Raw genomic sequence first — 26,398 nt, 5'->3', positions numbered from 1 at the left:
ACGACCCAGAACCCGAACCCTCGCAGCATTTCGCTGACATTGATGATGTGTACCATGGGAGCCAAAGAAAGATAGAGATAGATGGGGAGAGAGACAGCAATGGAGGTTTGTTCTTGCTTCATTTTTCTGTGTTTTTTTTTCTTTGCTGTTGCTTTTTTTGTTTGATTTTATTTATGCAATAACAACAACCGCAAGATTTCCACGATGCCTTTCCTTCGCTTTTTCTTTGCCTATTTTCTACTTTTTGTTTTCCTTTCCTCTTCGCTTTTCCTCCTCCTTCATTATTTTCTTTATAATTTTTGGCTTGGCAAATGTTTTTCAAAGCATAAAAATACTTTTACATTAACTTGTTCTAACAACACACACATACACGCGTTACGAACGTACACACTCTGCCACAAAAAGTTGCACAACATTTTCGGGTTTTGCTTTTAATGCTCAACGACTTTGTGTTGCCTACTTTTTGGCGCACGGAGCGGGGGCCAAAGAAAAACAACAAGTTATGGAAAAGTGTGTCTATGTGTGGGTGGGTGTTCCCCAGCATTTCCTTTTGGGTTTTGAAATAAAGAAAGAAAGAAAGTTCCTTGCACTCTAGGCAGCGATCCTTGGCTATATCAACATCATTTGCGTTAAGTGGCGTTCGAGAAGGCAATGCGCCGAAAAAAATAAGAAGAAAGTTGGAACATTTACGATTTGCTTAATGCGTTTGCCTATCTATCACACCCCGCACACCCGCCTCCCCCCTGTCTGCGAGCAGCACTCCTTCTGCCAACCAACCAGCCAGCCAGCGCCAGCTGCCTATTAAACTGCAATAAAGGCCATGTCTGGCTGGCTGCCAAGGAGCCAAGTGGCAGCAACAGTTAACCAGTTTCCCCACCACAACCGATAAGGGGAGGGGAGCACGTGGTGGGTTTGGGTCCACCGATTTTGGTTTGCCTAATTGGCTGCCTGTTGTGTTTCTGTCTGCCCTGCGGCAGCGGAGACCAACGAAAAAGAAACCAGAAGAACGAACACACAAAAAACTGTTGCATACTTACAGGCGGGGTCCCCTTAATAACATTTTGCTGATAAATCTATATATGTCCCAGTCTGTGTGTGTGTGTGTTCGCTCCTTACGTGCCTGCCTTCTATGCTTACTTTCCTTTTGTCTAGGACTTGTCGTGCTCCTGCTGCTGCTCCTGCGACTCCTTGCCTTTAGATTTTGGCCATATCGATAGCAAAGCGTACGTATTGCATATTTGCTTTTGGGGTTTTTACATTTTTATGGCTGCCGGGGACAAAATTTATGATTTCCCTTTCTCTTTCCTTTTGTACAAAAAAGGATTTCGAGCAGCTCGCTCCGTTACCTGGGACCTGCGTCCTGCGACCTGGGATTGTTGTGGGTGTGCGCGCTTTAAGCGCTTTAAAATTTACATGAAAATCAAAGGCAGAAGGCAGCAGCGCCAGCAGCAGCAGCAGTTTATGGCAATTAAAATAAATTAACAAAAGCATTTTAGAAAATCTCTCCAGCGCGAGTGGCAGAGTGGCAGTCTCAAAGTTCAAAAAGCCTCTGTGCTTGGCCTAAAATAAAGTTAACTAAATATCCTTCCACGGATGGATGGTTGAATGGATAGATGGGTGGATGTCGTGTCCTGGCTGCTGCCGCTGATGTTTTGCTGTTGATGAGTCGCCTAATGAACTTGTGCTTCCCATAGAGAGAGTGAGAGAGAGAGTGAGAGAGAGAGTGAGAGCACAAAGCAAATACGAACACTGACAAAGTAGGCGAATTGATTTGCATAGCAACCACTCGCATCCGCACCCGTACTCCCCGGCACTACCCTCGTACTCAGCCATTCCGAGTTCGAAATCGCAAGACATGGGCGTCAAGCTGCCTCGCTAAGCAGTTTAACTATTTAAGGCATACAAAACCAACAACGAGAGATGATTTGGGGGAGGCGGGATGGTAAGGAATGGCATCTATGGCAACTACAATTTCGGGGGCACACGCCGCAGGCTGAAGTGTCAAAGAGACATGGCCAGGCCATCCTTCGAAGCTACACAAATGTTGACAAGCTAATGAAATGTGAGGAGGTTGCGTCTTTGGTCTTGGGCTCCCAAAATTGATACACTCCGCAGAGCCAGATGCAGAGACAGAGGCAGAGCCAAGTAGTCCCAAGCGACCATTAGGTCCCATTGGGGATGGGGTGGGCTGCGGGGGGCATTGTTAAATTGTTGCTTAGACATTCGGTTATGCAAATCGAAATTATAATGAAATCAACCATAAGGACGAGCAGAGCCAAAGAGCAGACAGCAGAGAGGCAGAGAGCAGAGTCGTCCTGCTACTCCCTTCCGGGGGGCATGTATAATTGATTGATGGCACAGTTTCTGGTTCTCGTTCTGTTTCTGTCACGTCCAAGGGTCTCAATATTCATCATTTATGGCCTTGATCGAGAGGCGAGTGAGTACATTTCAATCAGCCCAAAGATCGTACATCAGCCCAATTCAAGACTGAAGTCCAAAAACAATTTGCCAGTAAACTGTGCGACAGCCGGAGAGGAGAGGATAGGGCAGCCCCCAGAAAAAGATACAACTCCGTACCCTCGTTCATAAGTGGTAAATCACATCAATATGTAACTCACTCGGAAACGGCATCATCCAGAGGAACTGAGCAAAGTGAAAGTAACGCAAAAAGAAAAACAAAACACACACAGATGGCAAAGATGTTTATCTAAGAGTACGAGGACTCTCAGACCCCCCCACCTCCTAGGGGCAACGATTTGCTATGCAATTTTACACACTTGACCATTAAACGTGGCCATTGGGAGCAGTTTGCATAGCAATGAAGCCAAAGGCACAGGGAGCAAACCAGAGCCAAAGCCAGAGCCAGAGAGAAAAGCTGAATGGTGAATGGTGAATGGAAAACCATGGTCCAGGGTTCAACTTGATGAAGTATGAATGATTACAGACAGAGAGGGAAAAGGAAGGAGCAGAGAGACACCGAGGGATGAGGATGATGACGATGATGATGGCTAACCGCATTGAGGAGGTGTGTCTAGTTGACTGTAAAAACTTCAATGAATAAATTTTTCGAAGCTCTCCTTTTTGCTCTCTGTCTGGTCATAAATACAAGTCCTTGTCCCTCAGAGTCCAGTCACATATCTGATGTATGGAAAATGGACAGTGGGAAGGAAGTGCGTGTAGTAGGCAGCAGCAAAGTAAATTGATTCAAATGAAAACGCTCATAAATTTCCATAGACTCAGCACAAAAAAAACCAAGCATAAATAAAGAATTTATGGCCAAGTCTGATCAAAACTGAAACAATTCCAGCTAAAGGAGGAAGAAAAAAACACAACCAAAAAGGTGCACATCATAAATTGAGAGCCAAGGGTATAGCCATTTAACCCATTAAAGTCCTAAGAAATTAAATAATGAAAGTCCCGTACTTGGGCCAGTCCTTCGTTCGGCTGGCCCCCTGCTGACACTTGACGATTTGTCATGTTGACACAATAAAACGTCAGAGAACGTCGACGGTCTAAAGTCGAAGGAGAAGGAGAGGAGGAAAGCTTCGGAGGATATTCCCTGGAATTATGACAAACTGTCTCAAAAATGCTGCTGGAAAATACTGTTAACGTTTTGAGGCTGGAGAACTTGGACAAAGGACACACCGTGGCGTGGAGCCAGGAGTAGAGCAAAAAATATATATGAACTCGACTTTTTTTTATTTTTTGTTGACTGACGAAACGAATGAATAAAGGAGCGACCGGAAAGTGGCACGAACGTATGAGGCGAATGTCTGCTGATGAAAATGATGAAACAGCAAGAAAATATGCCAGAAGGCAGGGGCGGGGGCAGGGCAGTGGCAGGTCCTGCAAGGTCCTGTGTGGCACGAGGTCCATGCAAATACAATGAACTTGACTTGAAAGTCCTCCTCTGCGGCCTCCTGATGTCTGCATTTATGAGCATAAAAAATTGGCACCGCATTTACACAGACAATCAAGCGCAGTCTTTGCTTTTCCTCTCCCTCTCTCCCGCTTTCTGTGGAGAGGAAAATGTGGGGGGAAAATCGCTTAAAAGGCAAAAAGGCGACAATGGCTTTTGTCACAGTTTTTTTCTTTTCTATTTTCTTGCTGTAAATTGCACAACTCATCAAAAGTCTGGGGCTGCTGGCATTTGCATTTAGCGTTAAATTCCATGTTGATGTTGACAAAAAGGTGACAATTGTTCTGCCCTGCTGCGCCTTAACTGCATTTAATCAAGAGGCAGTCCTGCTTCATCAGAGAGTTGCCACAAATTAGTGATTAGCATGTGTTTATGCTGGCCATAAAATATTCTATGCCTCTCGGAGGAGAGGAGCGAGGTGCTTGCTGCATGAAACTTTCTGCATAATTCAGGCACCACGACACACATTCTGTCTTCAGTGTTCAGTCTTCAGCCTTCAGACTCTTATAATAATAATTAGACAAGAGAGCGAGGGATAGACAGACGTTGCTGTCTGTGCCGACATTAATCAGCCTTCAAGGCAAAGGAGTCTCATCAACAGCATCCTTCCTCCCGCCAGCCCAACGCATGAGCGATGGAAACTTTTCGCCCACCACAAACTTATTTTCAACAAATTAATTTTACCAACCGCGCAAAAAAGCATGCCTGCTCCTCCTGCTTCCAATTTGCTCAAACTCTAGTTAATGAAATCACCTGCACTCCACTCCGTCCAGATTGCTTTCCACTGTGCACCAATGCGAGTGCACTCGGAGAAAAATGGCATTGAAATACGCACATAATTAAATCAAATATTTAATGTAAGAAAACAAATTTAAATTAAATGGGATTCACTTTAATTTGAATATAAATTAAATAGAAAACACCTCTAAATAAATATTAAATTTATGGGAAATATATTCATTTGGAATGTGAAGCATTTTTTAATCAATTATGTTCCTATAAATCTAATCTTATAACTTTAAAAATCAGAGTGAAACTATTCAAAACTCTGAGCCTTTTTTCTCTGCGTGTGTGGGGAGTGTGTGCAAATTTTTGGTTAACTTCAAAACTCGCGCCAGCATAATGTCTGGCTGGCATCGATGGCAGGCACTGACTCTGCCTGACTCTGACTCTCCTTTGCTGCTGTGGCTCTGATGCACACACCTTTTAAACATTTATTTATTTCGTTTTTTTGGCGGTGGCTGGCGTTCCATTTGTTCAGTGCAATTTCCAGCTGCCAGACGCAGCATTTTGCTCCACGCCGCATACATCAAGCTGCGGGCAACCGAATGCTGCACGTGAATCTGGCGTAGCATATGGAAATGATGTCCGCGCGCCAACGATTGTGGCAGTGGGGGGCAGGGGGCAGCAGTGTCATGGTGGCAGGGAGATGGTAATGCAAAACGTAGCAAATTGAGTTCATTTCGTGGCAGGCAGCAGCAGCGGCAGCAGGCAAAACTTATCATTAGTATCGCTTTTCAGCGCACTCGTGCCGCATGCCGAATGAAGCCGGAGGTCCAGGCACACACTCCCACATACCCGCACACAGGACACGGACCCTGGCGCACGTAAACATGTAATAATTACTTGGGTTCTAGGTGTTTTTCAACTCACTTTTACTCCGCCAAAACTTTTGCCACAACTTTTTTTAGGGTTGGAGTGTGAGAGTGTGGCGGAGTGCCAGTGGATTGTGTGTGTGGCACGAAGCAGAGACTCGACTCGACTCCTGGCCTTCTGCTAAGCGAGTATTAGTGGAAATTTAATATTGCAATTAATACAGCAACAAAGTGTGCATTGCATATTAATAAGTTAGTTTCTGTCGCTTCTAGTTTGAGTTTGAGTGAGTGGCCCAAGTTGGTCTGGGATTCCTCCTGCTCCTCGTGTGCTCCTGCCCCCTACTCCTGCTCATGTGCTCATGCTGGATTAGTGCACTGGAGGGCAAACATTTTGTGTGCCCGTAAAAGCCAAAGTTACAACCCCATAAGTTGGCTTAGGGTTGAAAGAACGGGGCCACCGCCACACAGCCAGCGTGTTTGGTTTTAATGGCTTGCCAGTCCGTCCGTTCGTCCGTCAGTCCGTCAGTCAGTCACACATTCAATATTCATATTCATATATACCCGAGCTCTCGGCGCTCTCGGGGCCCTATGGCTCGCTCGCTCTCTCATTTAAGCTTTTAATGATTTCCAAAGTTCTGTCCGCGAAAAACAGAATTAAAAAAAAAACAGGAAAAACTGCGGAACTTTCACATTTAATGCGCTTAGCCGTGGCCCGTTTAACTGCAAAAACTTACGAGTACTCCGTACATTTCTTTTCCTTCTTTTGACTGTGATTTAGTTTTGGAAAATCTCTTTTTTTCACGCGCCGCCTGGTATTCAAAAAGGAAAACCGTTCTAGCAGCAGCATCAGCAGCAGCGGGCGGGCGACAAAAACTATTTGTGCAAACAACAAAGAAAACTTGAGCGCAAAAAAAGGAAAATCATCATCATCAGCGGGAAGCGGGGTGGAGGAGAAGCAGTAGGAGGAATCTGAAGGAACATCGCAAGTGCAGCCAACTACAAAAGCGCAACAAAAGCAATTTAAATTTAGCCAGAGGCATTTTCCCGAGCACAGACTACAGAACAGAGAGCGGAAAAGCGCCGGAGAAGTGGCGGAGTGGTGTCCCTGTGTCCACGGCTGTCCACAAGCGGAGGGTGCACAAAATTTCATTTCATTTGCCGAGCAGCGCGCGAGAAACGTTTTTAGTCATAACTTTTTAATTTGTTTGTCAGCGACAGGCAGCGACCGGCAGAGTCCCCAAATCCAAATCCAAGCCCAAGCCACAGCAGAGAGTATGCCCATAAAAGGTAGAAATGTATATCAAGTCTGTGAGTCATAGAGTGGGGACTCCTGTCTGATTAGCGCAATTGTAAGAGCTCCCAGACGGACACAAGCACAGGCCAAGGGACAGATTTTGGTAGCCCCAAAAAGTATGCTATCAAAATCGATGCGAAAAGGATGAAGGAAACTCATAATAAGGAAGGAAAAGAAGTCCTAGAAAACCATCAAAAGACGAAGCATTAGATACACTTGCAGGTTCATCAATGCTGCCAACTGCCTTGAGATTTATTTTTGTAACAGTCAAATTTTTTGTCAAAGAGAATGCCCGAGAATGCAGAAACGAAAGACGCGTTCTGTGCTTAGTGTGGCATAATCAATTTTTTATAAGACAAAACATCTCTAGAAATGAACAATACCCACTGCCAAGAATACACAATGCTCTCTGTATCTGCTCGACTCTGCTAATGCTCCTGCTGTGGCTCGGGTCCTGCTCTACTCTGCTCTGCTCTGCCCCCATCCCAGCAGCATTTGATCAATGCAAAAATGTGTGCTTGGTGTACATGTCTCTAGGGTTGATTTATCTATTTACTCGACAGCCTCGTCATCAGAGTGGAAGCTCCTTTTGGGAGCTGTCAATATTTAAAACGTTGTCCTTGCTGTGTCCTGTGCCACAAGCGGCAGCAGCAGCTGCTGCTTTCCTGCTCTCCACTGCCAGGAACCACCTCCCTGGCTGTACCGCTGCTGCTCTGCTGCTGCGTGCTTAACAAGAGTTTATTGAATTTTATTTTCTCATCTCAATTTGATGGCCGTCGGCCCTGCTTATTTTTGGGGCAACATATTGCTTGTCCTATTTCTTGACATACTTTTCGTTTCTGGCAGGACTCGGCTGCATTTAAATTTCAAATTGTTTTATTGCCTGACCCCCCGAAAATAATTGAAAATTTTCTAGACAGAAAACACTTTTTTTCGGTGTCCGCTTGTAAATCGCTCAATATACAAAAATAAAAAATTAAATTGTTAGAAATTTCCATGGCGCGAAGCGAAAACTTTTCCGCCGTGTTTCTCCCATGTCCGTGTTCAAGTTTTTCGATTACGGATTAATGTAATATTTTTTATATTATTATTTTGTTGATTTTTTTTTTGTTTTTCTGACCCCTGACGGGGCCCACTTGCTTTTTTGTTTGACTTGGACGCTGGCTTGAAAGTTTGATGAATTTTTTAAATTTAAAAAGTTTATTTGTGCGTTTGTAAGTTGGCCGAGAGACCAGAACAGAACAGAGCAGAGCAGAGCTGAGCAGAATCCCAGCTTATTAGAAGTGCAGAGACGGACGACTCCCACTCGCTGCCACAGACGACACTTCAAAGGCTGCCCACATCCAAGTTTTTTCCTCGCCTCCCCGCCCCACTAATATGTTTATTTGAATTGCTTTTTCCTCCACGCAGATTTTCCTAATTTGAAAACATTTTCTATTTACCCTCTGCACGAATCTTTTATGTCTCTCTGCCACTGTCAATATCCTTATTTATCTGTGGTTTTACTTCGTGGGGCGGAGGAATGGGGCTTTATTAGCACCTTTGGCGGTTGTTTGCATCCCCCAAGATCCGGGGGCTCTATTTCATCCGGTATTTGCTTAGGCAGTTGCCTGTTGACAAAAATATGTGTATTTGCCAGGCACATGATGTTCCGGAAAGAGCCCGCAAAGGGAGGCACCGAGTCCCCCCTCTGATGTTGGTTTGGTGTTAAATATTTATAAATAAATTCAAATATGATTCTGTACTACAATGTATTCTTTTTGTGTGCGCGGTGCGGTATTTTGTGCAAGCAAATACCTCAATAACAATTATAATTACACGCACACAGAAATGTATTTTCATGTCCGACTGCATTTAATGGATGCCAAAATTATTGCACACAAATAAATGCAAAAATCAACATTTTACTCGGTAAATCGGACTAATGGAGGGAGCACTCGGTTCCATGGTCATGGGAGGGTTGCCAAATGGCGCGAGGGGGCGCGGCTGTGCCGGGCTGTGGGCGTATGTTAAACAAAATCAATTACAGATAATTTAACGTCAATGGAAGGACGGACGGCAAAGGGTGCCAAAGGTTGCAGCAAGGGGCCAGGGGCCAGGGGCCACAGGCCATTGGCCATAATAGAGTCATTTAAGTACAGTTTAAACATTAATACCAGCTGGGGTGTGTGGTGGGGGTAATTGCAGCGTCTAACACTCTTGGTGCTTGCTGCTGCTGCTGGGGCAAGAAGGTGGGCCAGCGGATAAATCGATAATAAATGTGGCAGGACTCTGAACACTGACCTGGCCGCCTGTCCGATTCCGTTCCACAAACAGAAAGCAGAAACACACACACATACAGAGACACGCAGGACACATAAAACACAGGACACACGGAGGGGCATACATCACACATGGTGTGCCGCCGCCGCTGTTTGTTTGACTGGCGACCACACAACTGGGGAAATACAACTAAAAACTAGTCCGTGTCCTGGCAAACAAGGGGCAGGCAGAAAAAAACACGTTAAAGGAGCGCGAACGCAGGAGTTGCCACACTTTTTGCTCGCCTTGTGGCGCCGTTGCATTTCTCTCTGGTCGTTGGTCGCTGCTCGCTGGTCTCTGGTCGACGGCCAACAAATTGCAGTGACATTTTCAACGCCAACTAATCAATATGGTCCGACACATGTGGCTCCAACTAGAAAAGGGGTGGCAGCAGCAGCAGCGGCGGGAGGATTAGCAGGAGTGTGGGAGACTTCTCTGACTGGCTGGCAGGACAAAGCGCAAGTGCTGGCCAAACAATTGCGGTTAATGCTCGCCCCCCTGGAACGAGCCACCGATAGTTATGACTGATAAAATACAGAATAATAAACCCAGTCAACCCAGTAGCGTTTTCCCTTCTTTTTTTCTTCTTTTTGGTGCAACATTTTATACAGGCGTCCCAACAAACTCCAACTTTTAGACCCATAAATTCCCTTGGAATATATAAACCCGATTCCGAGAGAGGAAGAGCCTCTCATTGGTATGCCAGTGGCATGGAGGTTGCACATTATTTTATTACGCGCAATTGAACCCACAGGACGTGGGGCTCTATAAAATGAGGCAGAAGGAAAGGAATCAACTTGAAGAAGGATGGATACCCAAGAATTCTAATATTCATATATAATTTCATTTAATTGGCATTTAATCGACTCCGCCCTCCCTTTCCGAGGGAAGAAGAGCGAAGTATGCAGACAGACAGACAGACCGACAGTTAGCTCCTCTGTATGTGGCAATTAAATGTGAAGAGTGTATGGGGGGATCAATATATAATTATAAAATCTATTTGCAAATGGCATATCTATGCTCATACTTAGACACTAGCTTAAAGGACGCTTCACTTAAGTGTAGTTTTCAGTTACCAATAATCAAAAGATGGGGGAGGCTTGGGGGGCGTTAATCACTTAATATAACAACAACATAAAACTACGAGAGAGAGCAATGTACAACACAAATTACAACAGCAAATGAAGCATGTATCTACGGTGGCGTGATATGGAAGAGATTTCTATAGGAAATGTTTCTACAGCAGCAGCAAATAAATTACAACAAATATATGAATGGCAGGCAAAAGCTTAAGTTACAGAGACAGAAAGATAAAAGATATAGAAAGATAAAGAGACAAAGAGAGAGTGAGAGAGTGAGGTAAAGAGAGAGAGAGTAATTCTACTTCTTTTTTTGATACGAAAATGACTGGCGGGAAAAACTCAAAGAGAGAGCAAGAGATCTTTTTTTTCTTAGTTGTTTTCTTTTTTTTTTGTAAGTTCTTTTGTATGGAATAGCGTTTTTTAGTGAACACACAAACCTTTTTAGGAGAAGATAAGTGTAGTGAAGTTGGCGATGGCATAGAACAATCAGAAGATGCAGAACTGCAGCCGCTGCTGGCGCTGCTGCATCCCGTGGCAGCACGGCCCACAGCCCCGCCCGCAGATGACGGCGACACTGATGGCGATGTCAATGGCGATGGCGATGGCGATGCTCTCTGCAGCAGTAGTGGCGGTGGTGGTCCCGGCCCCAGCAACGAGAGAAGGGGCACGGGCGCACCACCGGGGACCATCAGTGTGCCGCCGCCATAGCCGGGGCCAAGGCCAAGGCCGGCGCCCAAGATGCCAGCAGCCGCAGATGCAGACGGCTGCTTAGTAGTAGTGGTAGTAGTTCTAGTTACGGCTGATAGATTAACTGTATTATTTACATTGTTGGTCGGTGTGGTTGCTGCGGATGTGGGCGTGGCGGCCGTGGCAAACATCGCCGAGGCGGCCACCGCCGCCGCCCCAGCCGGTATGATCGTGAGCGGTGTGCTCGGTGCGGCAAAGAACTGTGGTGCTGCCGCCGCCGCCGCTGCAACCGGCGGACCCACAGCCGTGGCCCCCGCCTGGTGGTACTTGGTCGGCGTGGCCGGTGCAGCGGCCACACTCACATTGTTCACCTGCAGTTGCATATACGTCTGCAGCATGGCCTGCGCCTGGGCCTGAGCCTGTGCTTGGGCTTGGGCCTGAGCTTGGTAGTGGAACTGCTGCTGGAGCTGCTGTTGATGCTGTGCCTGTGCCTGCGCCTGAGCCTGTGCCTGGGCTACTGCCACCTGCTGATGGAAGACGGCCGCCTGCTGCTGCTGCTGCTGTTGCTGTTGGTGGTGGTGATGGTGCTGCTGATGCTGCTGCTGTTGATGCTGCTGGTGGACGGCAACGACGCTGGTCTGCATGGCCGGCGAGGGGTAGGCCTGATAGGTGGCTGCAGTCGCGGCTGCCGCCGGATGCTGCAGATGCGGATGTGGATGCGGATGCGTGGACGGCGGTGCGTGCAACAATTGCATTTGCTGTGCGTGGTGTGAAGGGTTTTTGCTCTATTCAGATTATTTGTGGTATTTTTTGTTTGGTTTTGTTTGTGGCATTTCTCTGATTTTTCAGTTGGGTTTTTGAATTGGCAAAGCACAATAATTTGTGGACTCGAAAACAATAAAATTGCATTTCTACAAAACTCAAAAAATTAACCAAAAATATTTGTTCCTCATATTTATGTTACAGTCAGTATTTTATATTACTCTGTATTCTTTTTGTGGTTTTTGTGGCGCGAACGAGGTTGAAGGTTTCCTGAGATTTCTGTTCAAATAATAAAGTATTTTTTGGGTGGGTAACGAGAGAGAGAGAGAGAGAGAGAGAGTAGAGCGAGAGAGAGAGAGAGAGACTACAGGAAGTGATTCGAGTTTTGGCATTGGAGGAGATAGAGCAGTGGATAAAGAGTTTAGCGAGCGCTACGAGTGGATAGATAATTCTACAATTGGAACGGTAGTAGAACAGTATTGAGAGACAGATAGAGATAGAGTTGGAATTCCTGAGAACCCTCGTGGCCCTCTTACACGCGTCAAAGAAGTCGAGAAAGTTGAATGGGCTTTCCAGCTTTCAGCATCGTTTAATTAGATTTTAATGTCAATGGCTTTGGCTTAGCAACAAAACTTAAAAGTAAACTATTTACACAAAACAGAGACAGACAGACAGAGAGAGAGGGAAAGATGGCAAAAAATGGTTAGAAATGGAGAGATGGAAAGTTTTGCAAAAAGATCATTAAAAAAGTTGCAACTAAAACTAGTTCTTGAACCACAAAAACCAATCAAAAGCAAAGCTAAAATTATCTTACAATATTTACAACTTAAAATTAAAGTCCACACCATTGACATTATTTGTAGCAGTAAAGATTATAGTAAAGATTTCAGCAGAGAGAGTGAGATAGAGAGAGCGAGAGCGAGAGAGAGGTTTTTTAACCAAAAAAAACAAATAATTGAAGTATAGAGGAATATATTGTAGTAAGTAGTTGGCTTTTTGCATAAACTGTACAATTCGGTATTATTCTTTTTGCATTTTGCAGTAGTATCTTTATAATATGGAGGATGGTTGGTTATATATTAGTTATTCATAAACTGAATAATAATTCCATGTGGTAAATAGGTTTGAGGGTGGTGGGGCAGTATGGCATGGTATATGGCTTTAGGGAGAAACTTAAACGTTTTGCGTCTCTCAGAGATTGCTTTCGAAGGCAGTTTCAAATCGGTTTTTATATTGAATTCTGCTTTTGAATTCGGTTATCAAAATTTCACTTTCAATTTTTCTTTCTTTGGTTTTTGTATTAATTTTGCGGTGGTCTTTCGGATTTGTTTTGATTGATTTGATTTGGACGGCGCTTACCATGATTAAATCTTGTATAGGGGAGGACTCGGACTCGGCTGCTGAATCGGATGTGGCGATTTCGCTCTTTACCGTTAGCGGCGACACTGCTGCTGCTGCTGCTGGCGACACTGCTGCTACTGCTGCTGGTATGGTGGCAGATGCAGAGGCGACTCCAACTGCTGCTGGAGACGCTGACGCAGACGCTGATGGAGGTGCCACCGGCGGTCCGGTGGTTATAGGTGTGTTGGTATTGGTATTGGTGGCGTTAACGGCCAGCGATGCTTGAGAGCTGCTGCTGATACTTAGCGCTGCAATCGCTGCTGACGCCGTGGTTTCTGTTAACGCGGCAATGATGACAGATTTTATTGGCAACAAATGTTGATTAAAATATTTCTGCTGCTGCTTCTGTTTTTTGTTTTTGTTTTTGTTTTACGGTTTGTTCCTTTTTTGCACTTTTCTTTTTTGGTTGTTGTTTGTTTCAATAATTTTCTTGGCCCGTTGCGATTAGTTGTTTGAAGTTTTGTCGATTATTTGTAATTGTTTTGTTTCTTTTGATTTTTGGTAATTTCTTGAGGCTTTTGGGCAGGCTTTTGGGTAGTGTGACAGGAGGACTCTTTGCACAGGATGTGTGGTGGTTGGTGTGTATGGATTGGATATGAGCTCTGTTTTTTTTTTGCTTTGTTTTCTGTTTAGATATGATTAGATATATATTTGTTGTTTTATTCTTTATAATATTTATTTTTCTTGTATGCCAATTGGTTTCCTTAAGCCTTACGCAAATTGTTGCTATGATTAGAGTAGAAGCATCCCACACAGGGCTCGCAGGACAAAAAAAAATACACCTAACAACTTTTGCTATGCATCTACTGTTTTGATTGTTTTTGGGATTTTTGAGCGTATCTTAAGCGTAAGTATCTGTATCTTTGTATCTATAAAATGCGTGTGTCTGTGTCTGAGTGTGTGTCTTCCTATATCCGTATAATATCACTACTGGAGGAGGTTTCGATTATTTTAAGAGTATTTTTTAGAGATCTATAAAGTTTTGAAAACCGTTTTTCGAAGATTGTTTAGATTGATTGTTCAGATTGATTGATTGAGGGAGAGAGATTGTCGTAGTAAATAGTTCAAAGGTTTCGCACGAGGTTAGATCGTTAGATTAGATTGTGCTAAAGCTAGCATAAAAGTTTTTTATAAATATGGTATCCTACAGATACAGTTGTAGAAGATGTATATAGATATTTGTATATATATATAGATCATGTATAATATATCTGATTCGATATATCTGATCTGATGTGTATATATGAAATACGCTAATTTCGTGTGATTGTCAAAACGCGTACTCTTGTCGATCGAGGCATTTGATTTGACCCGGCGATCCCTTCCTTTCTTATAAAATAACCCCTCTTAACCCACTTAAATATGCTAGGAGTTCTAGGAGACAAAAATCGTTTGATTTGATTGATTGATTGGTTGCTACTCTCTGTTGGAGCTCTCTGATTGACGCTGCTTGCTTATCGTTTACAAATTGACTGTCTTGAATCCTTTATTCACTTAATCCCATAGACACCTATTTACCAATTAAATATTTGATTGATTTTTGGGAAGGATTCTGTGTTGGGGTTGTGGGGTGCTATTTATTTTGGTTTTTTTCGTAATATCAATATTTATTTAGCTATTTCTTTTGATTCCTAATTCCTCTGTTTGATTCTCCTCATCTTTTGCTTTCCGATTGCTTTTCTTTTCCTTTCTTTGATGCTGATATGTCGCTATTTCGCTTCTTGTAAATACATCTATACTTAATTTTCAATTCAACAACCTTTCCAGGGGGGTGGCTTCTCCTTCTGTTTACCCTTTGACCTGCTTATCACCTTTTCCTAATTGATTTTCCCCCTTCTCCTCCTTCAAATTACGCTCAAAATTAACAACCGAACATACAAGTATACATATATATATATATATATGGATATATAAATTTATATAAAATTCACAATTATTTTTGTTTGTTTGGGCTTTCTTGTAAATATTCTTTGCAAATCTTCAATTTTTATATATTTTCTTTTTAAATACTGCGCCTTGTTTTTAAGGGAAATTCTTCTGATACTAGCAACAATTTACCACTTTTTGCTTGCGTTTTGTTTCTTGTTTTTTGTGCCTTTATTTGTTTTATATTTTTTCTTTCGTTTTTCGGTTCTGTTCTGTAATGCTTTTGATGGTGGGGTAGCGATGGGTCGTGGGGTCGGGAAGGGGACTTAAGGTTTTTAGAAAAATACCAAGGGATTCTTTTCGCTTTTGGGCCTTTTACTTTTCGTTTGTATTTGCTGGTTTAATTCATTTGGCTGTTTACCAGTTTTCTTTTTCTGTTTCTGGCCAAATAAATGACAGAAATTGTTAAAATGTGATTAAATTTAATGCGAGGAAATATGTTTAAAATATAATTCAAATAAACTCCATTTCGAAATGAAAAGCTGTCCAAATAAATTTGATACAAATGCCGAGTATTTATGCATTTCATTTATGCTCTGAATTTTCAAGTGTTCTTTCCTGTAGTTTTGCCAATTCAAAAAACCCAAACTTGGAAAGCAAAAAAATGACTATCAAATCACGATTAAAAGACAGAAAAAAACAAAACAATTAAATAACGAACAATTATAAAATGCACAAAATAAGAAACAAAACACAAAACGGGAGACACAATGGGCATGAATATTTAATAATAATTTGCTCTTATTACCAATCGAGTGTCGAGTCAGAGAGTCGTTCAAGTAGGAGATGAAGTGATGGTTTTTTTCTGTTCAGAGATTTAGAGTTTTTGTTGCAGGTTTTATTTTATTTAGTTGATTTTTGTATTGCGAATTTTTGTATACTTTTTTTTTTTTTGTTCGTTTATCTGTTATTGGAGATTGTTTTGCTGTTGTTGTTGTTGTTGTGGCGGATCTTGTAATTATGGCTCTGGAACAAAAGCAAAACAAAAAAAGTTGGAATATTTCGCGTTTTGGAATATTTTGTGCTCTTGGTTTCGTGTTTTTTGTTTTCATGTGTCTGTGCTTCAAGTGTTTTTGGGTGTTTTTTTTGTATAATTATTATTTTTTTTTGTTGAGTAATAAAACACGTTTTGTTTTTGGGTAAGAATTGAATGACCGACAGCAGAGCGTTCTGTCTCTCCTCTTTCTCTCTGATTAACACACGCACAAAATTTCTTTACCTTTACCGGTTTCTATTTTTGTTGTTGTTGCTCTTGCTGTTGGCTGTTGTATTTGAGTCACACTTTTGTTGGCGAAAAAAATTAAACAACAACAAAGAAGCAACTCCGGATGGCAGGCGTTGCCAAGCGGCCAGAAAGAAGAGTTTCGCCGTGCGAGAAATGCCGCGTGGGCTAAAATTCTTGCACTCTCCTCTTTGCCCTTCCCCACCGACCAAAGACCGTGGAGAGAAACGTGTAATTACAACAATAAAAATAAACTACGGGAATTATTTGGAAGCGTACTTAGAAAGAGGCAAAGCCGAAAGAGCCAGCGACAAGTGGCCAAGAGAGTCAGTGGCTTTGGGCTCTCAGCTCTGACTCCGACTCTGTCTGAATGTGCGGCCTATTGGAACGTTGGGCCCATAAGGTTTTATGGCGTCGAGTTCGGGCTCTGGGCACTGGGCTCTGGGCTCTGAAGGAAGAGACGGGCTACGTCTGCTCTTTTTTTGTTGTTGTTTCTTTTTTGCCTGCTTTTTGTATATTTTCGTTTCTTTTTTGGGTTCTTGTTTCGCTGTTTCGTGTTTTGCTTCACGTTCTTTTCGTTCACAAAAACGTGTTTCTTTGTCGGCCAGGCACAGGCACTGGGCCTGTGTGTGTTTTGCCGGCTACATGCTCATTCGGGCCTATTGCCAGTGCGACACCGAAAGAGAGTAAAAGAGGGAGTGAGAGGAGAGAGGAGAGTGAGCGCTGTGGCATATAAGAATATGATGAGAATATCATTAATGGGGATCGAGAGAGAGAGTCTCGAGCAACGAACTTTTGCTTGGCAATTCTTTGGCTTTGGCTTTGGCTTTTTGTTCTTTCTGGTTTATTACTTTTTACTTTTCTTCTTCGTCTGTGTGTGTGTGTTTCTTTTATTGTTAATTTCAGTATGAGCACAAAATATTTCTTGTTGTTCTTTTCTTTATTTAATATTTTTTGATGTTTTTTTTGTTTTTACTCATTTTGCTTACATTTGTTGGTTGTTGTTGTGGTGTAGTGTAGAGCGAAAGGTGCGAGAATATACACTGAAGATTTCAGAGTTTTTGTTGGTTTTAAAGTTTTGATTTTGGATTTGGGATCACACGCGCAAAAAAGTGAAAACTACTCCGCAGCGATAGCGGGAGAGAGCGATAAAGAGAGATTGAAGAACCGGCAAGAGAACTGTTTTATGTTTTAATAATTGTTTAAATTGATGGATTTGTATTCATGTGATTTAGCGTTTGATTTTTCTTTGCTTTTTGTTACGCGCTACGTTTCCGGGGGTTAACTTTGATGACTATTTCGTTGGGGATGCTACTACTGACTGATCCGGATATCGACTGGGTGCTGCTGGGTCTTGGACTTGGACTTGGATTTGGCGTGTGGCGTGTGGCGGCGGCGTCGTCGTTCGTTCGGTTATTTTCTTTTTATCATTATCCGCGTGTGCTGTGTGTGCTCTGCGATATACGTTGTTGCTGGTGTTGCGGCTGTTTTCGATTTGAACTCGACTTTGATTTGGATATTGAAATTTTCGTGAGTGAGTGGAGACTCCCGTGTGCGGCCCGAGTGTGTGTTTGTGTGTGTGTGCGAGAGTGGGTGCTGCTTCTGCTTCTGCTGCTGCTGCTCCTGCCTCTGCTTCTGTTACTGTTGTTCTTGTCGTCGGCGGTGGTAGTAGAGATGTTGATGGTGGCAGCGGCGGCGGCGGCAAACGGCAATGGCAACGGCAACGGTAGCGTAGCGGAGAAGGTGATGTTGGTGGTTGGTTTGTGATGTTATGAATGTAAATGTGGTAGTGGTAGTGATGCGCTGGCTGAGACGACTACGACGACTGCGACTGCGACAGAGGAGGAGACACGGTTACGGCTACTCCGACTCCCGGCTGCTGCTGCTGCTCCTGCTGCTGATGATGATAATGATGATGATGATGGTAGAGTGCTGCGGCGGTGGTGGCGGAACACAGACGAAGAAGCGACCGCTGCTGCTGCTGCTACTGTAGTATTGTCTGTGTGTGTGTGTGTGTGTTTGTGTGTGACTTCTATAGAGAGAGAGCACAACGGGCCTGATGCTAGCGAGAGCGTACGTACGAACGAACGAACGGCGGACAGAATTGGAACGGGTTAAAGCAAAGACTGTACGAAGACTGAAGTAAGAACGACTGGCATTCTAAGGTAATATACCTTTTTGTTTCGGAGTCGTCCACGGCGCGACAGCGACAGCAGCAGCAGCAGCAGGCGTCGCTGCCTCCGTCAGATTGAATCTGTTGCGTCGACGACGACGTCAGCCGAGGCAGCGACAGCAACAGCGCAACAGCGGCAGCGACGCGTGTTAACCAAAATAAAGCAACAGTGGAAAGGCCCAGAGAACCGGACGACCGACCGACATCGACATCGACACCGACCGAAGAACCGACCAAACCGAATCATCATCGTCGTCGTACGCCCCGAACCCACCCGGTGGATGGTGCATGCTCGGCAGTGGCGTCGGCTTCGACTTCGGCATCGGCAGCATTTCTCCTGCGGGCAGCGGACTCCGAAAAGCGGAGGAATTTTGTTCGGAGCAGCAGCACGTATTACACTGCCCCTGCCTATAGCGCTCAGCTCAGCTCAGCTCACTCCCTCTCCCTCTCTCACTCACTCCTCGCTATGGCTCTCAGCTGTTGTTTGGTTACCTGCCGGTTTTTGATTTCTGTGCTGCCTCTTCTTTGGTTCTCCTTCTTCTCTCGGTCTCAGTGCCTCTTTCCCTTTGGGCACATTCTTTTCTGGTTTTAGGCCTGGCCTGATCTTGCTTGCCCGCTCCTCTCTCTCTCCCTCTCCCTCCCTCTCTCTCTCTCTTTGCTCTTCCTCAGGTGCGCGCAATTATCAATTGCCTTTCGGTCATTATTCTCATAATGTTCTCATGGATGATGATTCGTGTTCAAGCGCTGTTATACCACACACACACACCAGTACAAGTTTAAGTATAAGTAAATGTGTATAAGAGTATAAGACAATCGAGGATCGTGGCCTGAGTGGGGTGGATGCTTTCACCTTCGTGCCAAATCACACGAGAGGACACACACAACCTGTGCTGCTGCCGCTGTTACTGCTGTTGTAATGGCTATTGTTGCAGTAACATTACTGGCACACACACACATAGAGATTCACTCGGACACACTGAGGTGAGGGCGCCCCCCATGTGAGATAGCAAATGCATGCGCCATGCGTGCGCGCTCCCCTCAGCCGCAAAACAACAGCAAAGGTGCGAGTGAGTCCGCTGCCCGCTCAGGGTGCACAAGAGCAAGAGAGAGAGCGAGGGAGCGTGAAAGAGAGAGCGACACCGAAAGCTATGGGGGGGAAGTAGCAAGGGGCTGCAGAAGGAAGGGGGGTGTGGGGGTCACAGGGTGGTGGAACAGCGAAAAAAGGCAAAACGACGACGGCGGCAGGCGGCAGCGACAGCAGCGATGGCAAAATCAACGAGAAAATAATAATTGTTACACCTGCTTCGGAAATGCCCGCCAGGAGGGTGGAAATGGGGTGGTACTGGCACACACACACATAGAGCCAGAGACGAAACACACGACAGGGAACGAGCTTCGTCGGCTGCTTTCAGGTGAGCATCATCGTTGATGCCACCACCACCGCCACCCCCATATAGAGGCGGTCGCAGCAGCGGCAGAGGCAGGGCAGCAGCACGCTACCGAAATGCCGAAGCACGGCAAACGCACGAGCCACGAGCCGCGAGCACGAGGGCCGGGCCGCCTGCTGACGAACGGCACTGGGCCGAGTGCCGATGGTCGTCGTTGCCGACCACACGAGACTCCGAATGCGGGCAGCGCGCATGACGCCAAGGTGCAAATTTGTGCGTAGGTATGCGAATGACCATCGTCTGTGTGTGTGTGCGTGCGAGCGAGTGGGTGGGCCACCCACTAACCCCTCACGGAGGGGTTGTACTCAACAGCTGTAGCAGAATTTGTTGTTGTAAGGGGTGGATAGGCCTCTCTCTCTCTCTCTCTCTCCGTATGCTAAGAGGGGTAGTGCACACTGTGACTGTTAAGCGAAAGCTCCTTTCGCTGGGAGCTTTCTGTTAAGTCCCCCTAGGACATGGAACGAGCAACAGTTAAGACATTATCAACTTGTTGTTCCGCTAGAACTTGATGAGCCCCATCATCAACTCCAGAAACTCTCAGGACCCCCAGAACGAATCGAGTGCTCAGAACTTGTGTCGTCAAAGTTCGCTCAAAGCTTTAATTGAACTAATCAAATGGGAATAAACATGTTAATGAAACTTTGACGGTTGCTTGCGGCTAGCTGAGTTAATACCGAGACTTACTCAAGGCTGGATTTTTATTTTCATACAGCTGGGGTACATGAATGGTTGCCGATTTATGGTACGCTTATTTGCTTTCTTTTGGAAAGGAACAACGTTTATTGAAGTAGGTAAAAGGTAAATTTACTATATTGGCATATAATTTCCTTAACCTTTTATTATTTTCTCAATGTTTTGTAATACTGTTTTACTATTGTGTTTTATCATCTCCGATTAGACAGATTTTTCTTGAGAAAAGTTCCTCATATTGTCGTTAAATTACAGCTACTTCATAGGGAAAGCAATGGATCAAAATGATCAGAAATTGTCATTAATATGTTGCATCAGCTTTCGTTGAAATTTGCCTTTGAATCCGACTACATTTTACTATAATCTGTTATGATAAAATCCAAAGCTTTTGCTTCATAAGCTAAATCTAAGATTGTTTTGCCCCAAAGTTAGTTGATAAATATTTGTGTTTGAGGATATCCTCCACTTAAAATTAAATCTCTCAATCAAGAATGACAGCCACTCACTCACAAAAAGGAAAATCCCTTAATGCACTTCACCATGCAAATCGGTTAAGGAGTCGGAGGGAGGGGATACGAGGGGCTATGAGTTTTCACTAATAAAAATAAATTTCATTTAGCGGCAATTTCCGTTTTTCCTGCTGTTGTGTGTTTGTTTTTAAGAACCTTTATCCCAAAGTTTAGTCCGTAAACCGTAAGGTACGGTATGGTTTTAGCCTTGTCGGCTCCCCCACACCTCGCTCCGCCATTCACTTATTTTAGTAGCATTAAAACCATCGTGGGAGCGAGAGAGACAGCGAGCCAATGTCTGTGCATAAAAATCGCTTTGTTATGGTTGCATCGACATGGAGAGCGGGAGAGCTTCAGAGCTATAGCATCGTCATCGATGACGGCGACGAGCTGTTGTAGTTGTAAACGGTTTATGGGATTTACGCGCAATTTGTTGGCATTTTTCATGGGGGGTTCAGTCAGTTCAGTACTCGTGAGGGGCCCAGCAGGGTTCGTGGGGCATATAAAACAATATGCGGCACCCTCCCCCTCACACCGCCAAAAATCTAAGCCGGGTTCGTTAAATGATTTTCCGTTTGTTCGCTCTCTGGCGCTGTCTATGGCTTTGTTTTTGGTAGTTGAAACAACAACAGCAACAGCAGCAACATAAAAGAAATGTAAAACGCAGCTTACCTGCAGAGAGCATAAAAAACAAAGCGCAGGAGGGGAGGAGGGCAAAGCAGAGGAGATATTTCAAGCACAAATATTGATTAAGCTGTAAAAAAAATGTTGGCCAAAAATGGCCATACATATAAAATTCGGTTCAATTGGCTGTACAATCTGATAATTCCCAAACCGAGAGAGGGGAACGGGGGGAAGGGTTTCAAATACTGGATGGCAACAATGTTGCAAGCAACAAGTTGACCAAGTACAGCCCCACACACAAGCAGGCAGGCTGGAAGGCTGGCATACAGAATGCAGTTTTCATGCCACTCCAGACACAGGCAGAGAGTAGTACCTATGTATATAAATATAGTACATACGTATGTATCTATAAGTACATATATCTGGATGTATGTTTTTGTATAAGTTTGTGTATCTTTATGTGCATGTGCGCATAATTTTGCTGGCCAAGTGAGGCAGAGTGTGGGGCAGCAACAGCGGCAGTTAGTCGAACGGCTCAGGCATGCAACAGGCAATGAATCTCAATCTCGGCTACGTTGTCGCTGGCTCTGGACCTGGACCCACTAGAAGAGGAACCCAACAACATTCAGACAGTGGAGGCCACGGAGCCAGTGCCTGTCCAAGCCCTCCCTCCAGCTCCCTCAGTGCCGTTGACTTTGGCAATTCAAGTGCAACAAGCAAACCCCGCCATGGAGCCGCAGACGACATTCAACTTCAACTTGCAATGTTTTTTAGGAGAGAAATATGCGGTAACAGCATTTACTAGTCGCGAGTCCGAGTCCAAGTCCAGAGCCAAGAACCAATCCAAGCCAAGCGAATCTGGCGACCCACCAACGAAAGAACGAAAGAACCAGGGAGCGGAGCCAACCAAACGAGGGAGAGAGCGAGCGAGGAGCCAGCGAACCAACAACACAAAGCACGAGACAGTCAACTTGCCACATTTTAATTCACTCGAATATTTCTTCGGCAGCAGCAGCAGCAACAGAAAGTAGAGGGTAGTATCAAATGAACGTAAAGTTTGCCACAAATTATAGAAAGCAGAGACTGAAGGACTTATAGACACACAAATAAATCAGTAAATATTCAAATAAATAATTATAAAACCTTCAAAAATGTGTCTGGAATAAGGATAATAATTATGAATGCAATTATAACAGAAAACATAACAAAAAGGGTTACTGCTAAGCCACACTGGAACAGAGACACAGAGAGCAATTGATCAGCATCCACCAAGGGTATCATTTAGTCGAAATAATCTGCACTGCAACCTTCTTCGTAGTAGAAGTTTTTGCCTTATTTTCGAGCTATTTTTATCTGCCTCTCTTGGTTGTTGGTCGGTTCCCGCGTCGCCTGTTCTTATTGCAAATGGCATAAACGGCAAAATTGCATGCAACTCCACACGCACACACACAGCTGCAGATACACAACTCTCCGACACACACACACAAGCAAATAGAGACACAAAGATAGATGCAAGTTGCAAGACTCTGACCAGGGTCTGTGCTGTTGTTGCCTTCTGCCATCTTCAGCTCTTCTTCGGGCCATGACTTTGTCTTGAGCTTAACTTGGCTGACTGGGCTCCCCCCTCCGTTCCCGCTCTCTGTGGCATTCCTTTCGCCTGCTGCTGCTGCGGCGGATGCTGCTTGGCCATAAGTCGCCGCTGGAATGTGTCGCCTTGGCCCCCAGTCCCAGTCCCAACCCCACAAGACACATGGCAATAGAATTATAGTGGGTCCCGGGGCCTGTCTTTTGGTTTATTTTAACTCGAATTTATTGCCCCGCCCCACTGAATGGGGCGGAGGCAAAAATGCAAATGCAAATGCACTTTTCCCTTGAGAACATCGTTCATGCAACGATCTGCCTCCCATCTGCATAGATTCTGCGCCCCGTTCTGCGATCTCCGATCTTGTCATGGCAGCCTCAACAAGATAATTGCAAAGAGGAGTCGAGCTGTAATCTTGTGCTACAGTTCACTGGAGCATGCAACATGAAGATGCAACACAGCCACAGTCAGCTCAGTGCCGACATTCAGTTGACCGTGAACCCACGGGCTCTGAACATTCTTCTCTTCGGTGGGCAGCCCTTTTGTCTTCTTGGGGGCATACACTTGACATTTTTGTTGGCTGCATTAATTCCAGCCACTCATTGTTGCCTCATTTGGCTGCTTGCCACCAAACGCCAGCAATGCCACCCTTGACCCAGTACATTGCATTTCAGGTGCTCAGATTTCGATTTCCATTTCCATTTCCTGCTAACCGAAACCGAACCGAACTGGACCGAGGCGAAGCGAAACCAAGCCCAGCAAGCCAAATGCAATGCTCGCTCCGCTCCTCTCATGAAACATTTTCAATAACGAAATTCCAACCAAAAAGGGCAGCAAGCCAGCAAGCATTCAGTATCCACTCGCAAAAAGGGAGCAAAAGGGAGCGAGGGACAGGGAGACTGCCTGGTGGGGCAGGAAAAAATAAAACGTGAATCGGAGTCTCGACGCCGTCGCAATTATATTTGGACCGCAAATGAAACAAGTTTGGCAACTTTGGCCCAACGACAGGCATTTTGTGGCATCAAGAGAGCGAGAGAAAGACAGAGTCAGAGGCAGAGTCAGAGGCAGACAGGAGCAGAAGCAGAAGCAGGAGCCGGAGATGAAGCACTGCAGCGACCACAACAGCTTCATCATCAGCAGCCAGTCAGCCAACAGCATCAACCGTCTGAGCCACAGCCTGCCACTGCCACTGCCAGAGATTCAGAATTTCAAGAGTCTGAGGGCTGCATTTTTGAGATTCCGCCATCAATTCGCTTCGTGCCACCAAGAGTACATGCAGCTGTGTGTGTGTGTGTGTGTGGGTGCGGCCATATGCAACAGAATAAAAGAAAAATACAGCCAGTGAGGAGTGGAGGGAGGGTAGGGGACGCAGGGTAATATATTTTGCAATTGCATCAATCGAAGCATCAAGCAATGGCAGCCGACAGGACGGACGCGGCTGGGCAGGGCAGGGCACGTCGTCCATTAGGTGGAAGTGCTTTTGCTATTATCGCCGGCAAGCGCGACGCTAATGGCGCGCATAAAGCTCGTTATGATTGCCACCAGGCCGAGACGGGTATCGAGAGGGAGGGAGAGAGAGAGAACGAGTCAAGGAGTCACAGGACGTACCCTGGACGTTGTCGCGTAATGAAGCATAATCTCGTTGTAACCACTTACAACCAATAAGGAGCAACAGTAGCAGCAGCAGCAGCAACAACCATGACCAGAAATGCTCGCTAAGCGGATTGGGTCACAGCACGCAATCCTGAAAAGGAGCAGGAAGACGGCAGGCAGGACGACTCCGGGCAGGCGACAACTACTTGGCATATCCTGCCTGCCTGCCTGCCTGACACACTGACTGACTGACTGACTGAATGACTCCCCTGACTCCCTGACTGACCCATCCAACCCTCTTATCGAGTGGCACTTTTTAAGTTTATTTACCTCGCCACTCTTCTGCTACGAGGAGTCCTTCCTGGCCCAGTCCCAGTCCATGTTCTGACCCACCTATTGATGTCGCCCTGAGCATTTCATTAGCGTGATTTGGCCAGAAAGCATTATGTTTGCCACTTGACAGAAGTATTCCATGCCATTCCATTCTTTTGGCTCCGTTCGTTCGTTCGTTCCACTTCTTAGGGATTTTCGTGGGCGGCTTTTTTTCTTTTTTTGAGGGCAAGTCCTTCTTCAAGAGGCCTGGCCATCAAAAGGAAACTTGTTATATGCCTAATTTGAGCCAGAAAAGCAGGAGAGAGGCGAGTGCCAGCGCAGCTTGAATGGAGTCGAATGCCTAAGCACATTTCGTTTAGGAGGATTAACCTTTGAAGAGATGTAATGTCCTTCAAGCAGATGTCACTGATACGGGGACACCAGTATATGGGCTTAATGTCCCCAAAAACTTACGTTTAATTCTTTTGTGGTTTAGGGTTTGGGCAGGGAATCTTCTAAGAACTTTCTCATATAAACTGCACTCAAAGAAAGACACACAAATTTCAAATTAAATTGAAAAATAAATATATGGAAATTAAATAGAATTTAGAAATAAATACGGTCCACAGATAATCTAAATATAAAACAGTTACAAAATAAATATATAATATTTGTAGGAACTATACGAAATTATTGAATTTAAATAGAAAACTTATTTAAATAAAATATTTCTTTATAAATGCCAAAATGTCTGTAAAAAATATAATTGTTTTCAAGTTCCACCCTCCAAATCTTTTCGTATTTATTGTTAATTCAAAACTATTAAGTAAATATTATTTCAGGTATTTTTTCTCTGTGTGTAACTGCCCCCCGCGATTACCATTTATAATCAAAGCAAATGGTTAGTGGTGGCTGGCCCCAAATTGTGGCGAATGCAAAGTGCAACTTCCTGGCGGACTTACTTGCCTAGAACAAAGGAGGACACAATCCTTGGGGCCAAAAGGGGTTTTACAAATTTTAATTTCAATTGAAAAGAAGCAACATCCCAGCACGCCAGCCCGCCAGCCAGCCAGAAAAGAAGCCCGAAAAATGTACTCCAAAGTCGTTGTAGAATATAATTTTGGTAACTGCAAACAGGAGTGCGGTGTCGGGGGCTGGGGCAGGGGCATGCAACAAAGGCAAAACGCGGCAACAATGGAAGTAGATAATAAGACGCTCTGTAGCCGGGATTTACCTTTGGCGACCTTCGCGTAGCTGCTGCTGCTGCTGCTCCTCTGC

At 44.7% G+C, this 26,398-nt stretch overlaps 1 protein-coding gene and 2 long non-coding RNA genes across 6 annotated transcripts in view; 1 reads left to right on the top strand and 2 right to left on the bottom strand.

Moving 5' to 3' along the window:
- Window positions 1-26,398, bottom strand: part of LOC117898438 (polypyrimidine tract-binding protein 1) — a 150,228-nt gene that overhangs the window by 74,797 nt on the left and 49,033 nt on the right. For 2 of the 4 annotated variants that reach the window (XM_034807842.1, XM_034807843.1), the window contains exon 1: window positions 13,000-13,169. The exons of the other annotated variants lie outside the window; for them this stretch is intronic. In XM_034807842.1, coding sequence (XP_034663733.1) covers window positions 13,000-13,002 — 3 coding nt within the window. In that variant the 5' untranslated portion in view covers window positions 13,003-13,169. Of the gene's footprint in view, window positions 1-12,999; window positions 13,170-26,398 lie in introns of those variants that run through there. 4 annotated transcript variants of the gene reach the window in all.
- On the top strand, window positions 10,458-25,551 carry LOC117898450. Its single transcript, XR_004649149.1, has 3 exons — window positions 10,458-10,468; window positions 20,107-20,111; window positions 25,452-25,551. It is a non-coding gene; the product is annotated as an uncharacterized LOC117898450 (long non-coding RNA).
- On the bottom strand, window positions 15,011-17,328 carry LOC117898449. The gene is made up of 3 exons (XR_004649148.1): window positions 17,179-17,328; window positions 15,716-15,933; window positions 15,011-15,347 (listed from the first exon to the last, which is right to left on the bottom strand). It is a non-coding gene; the product is annotated as an uncharacterized LOC117898449 (long non-coding RNA).

This window comes from Drosophila subobscura, chromosome O (genome assembly GCF_008121235.1).
Source record: "Drosophila subobscura isolate 14011-0131.10 chromosome O, UCBerk_Dsub_1.0, whole genome shotgun sequence".
In the NCBI taxonomy this organism is placed as follows: Eukaryota; Metazoa; Arthropoda; class Insecta; order Diptera; family Drosophilidae; genus Drosophila; species Drosophila subobscura.
Note: the sequence above shows the minus strand (reverse complement) of the source record. Positions and strands in the feature narration are given on the sequence as shown.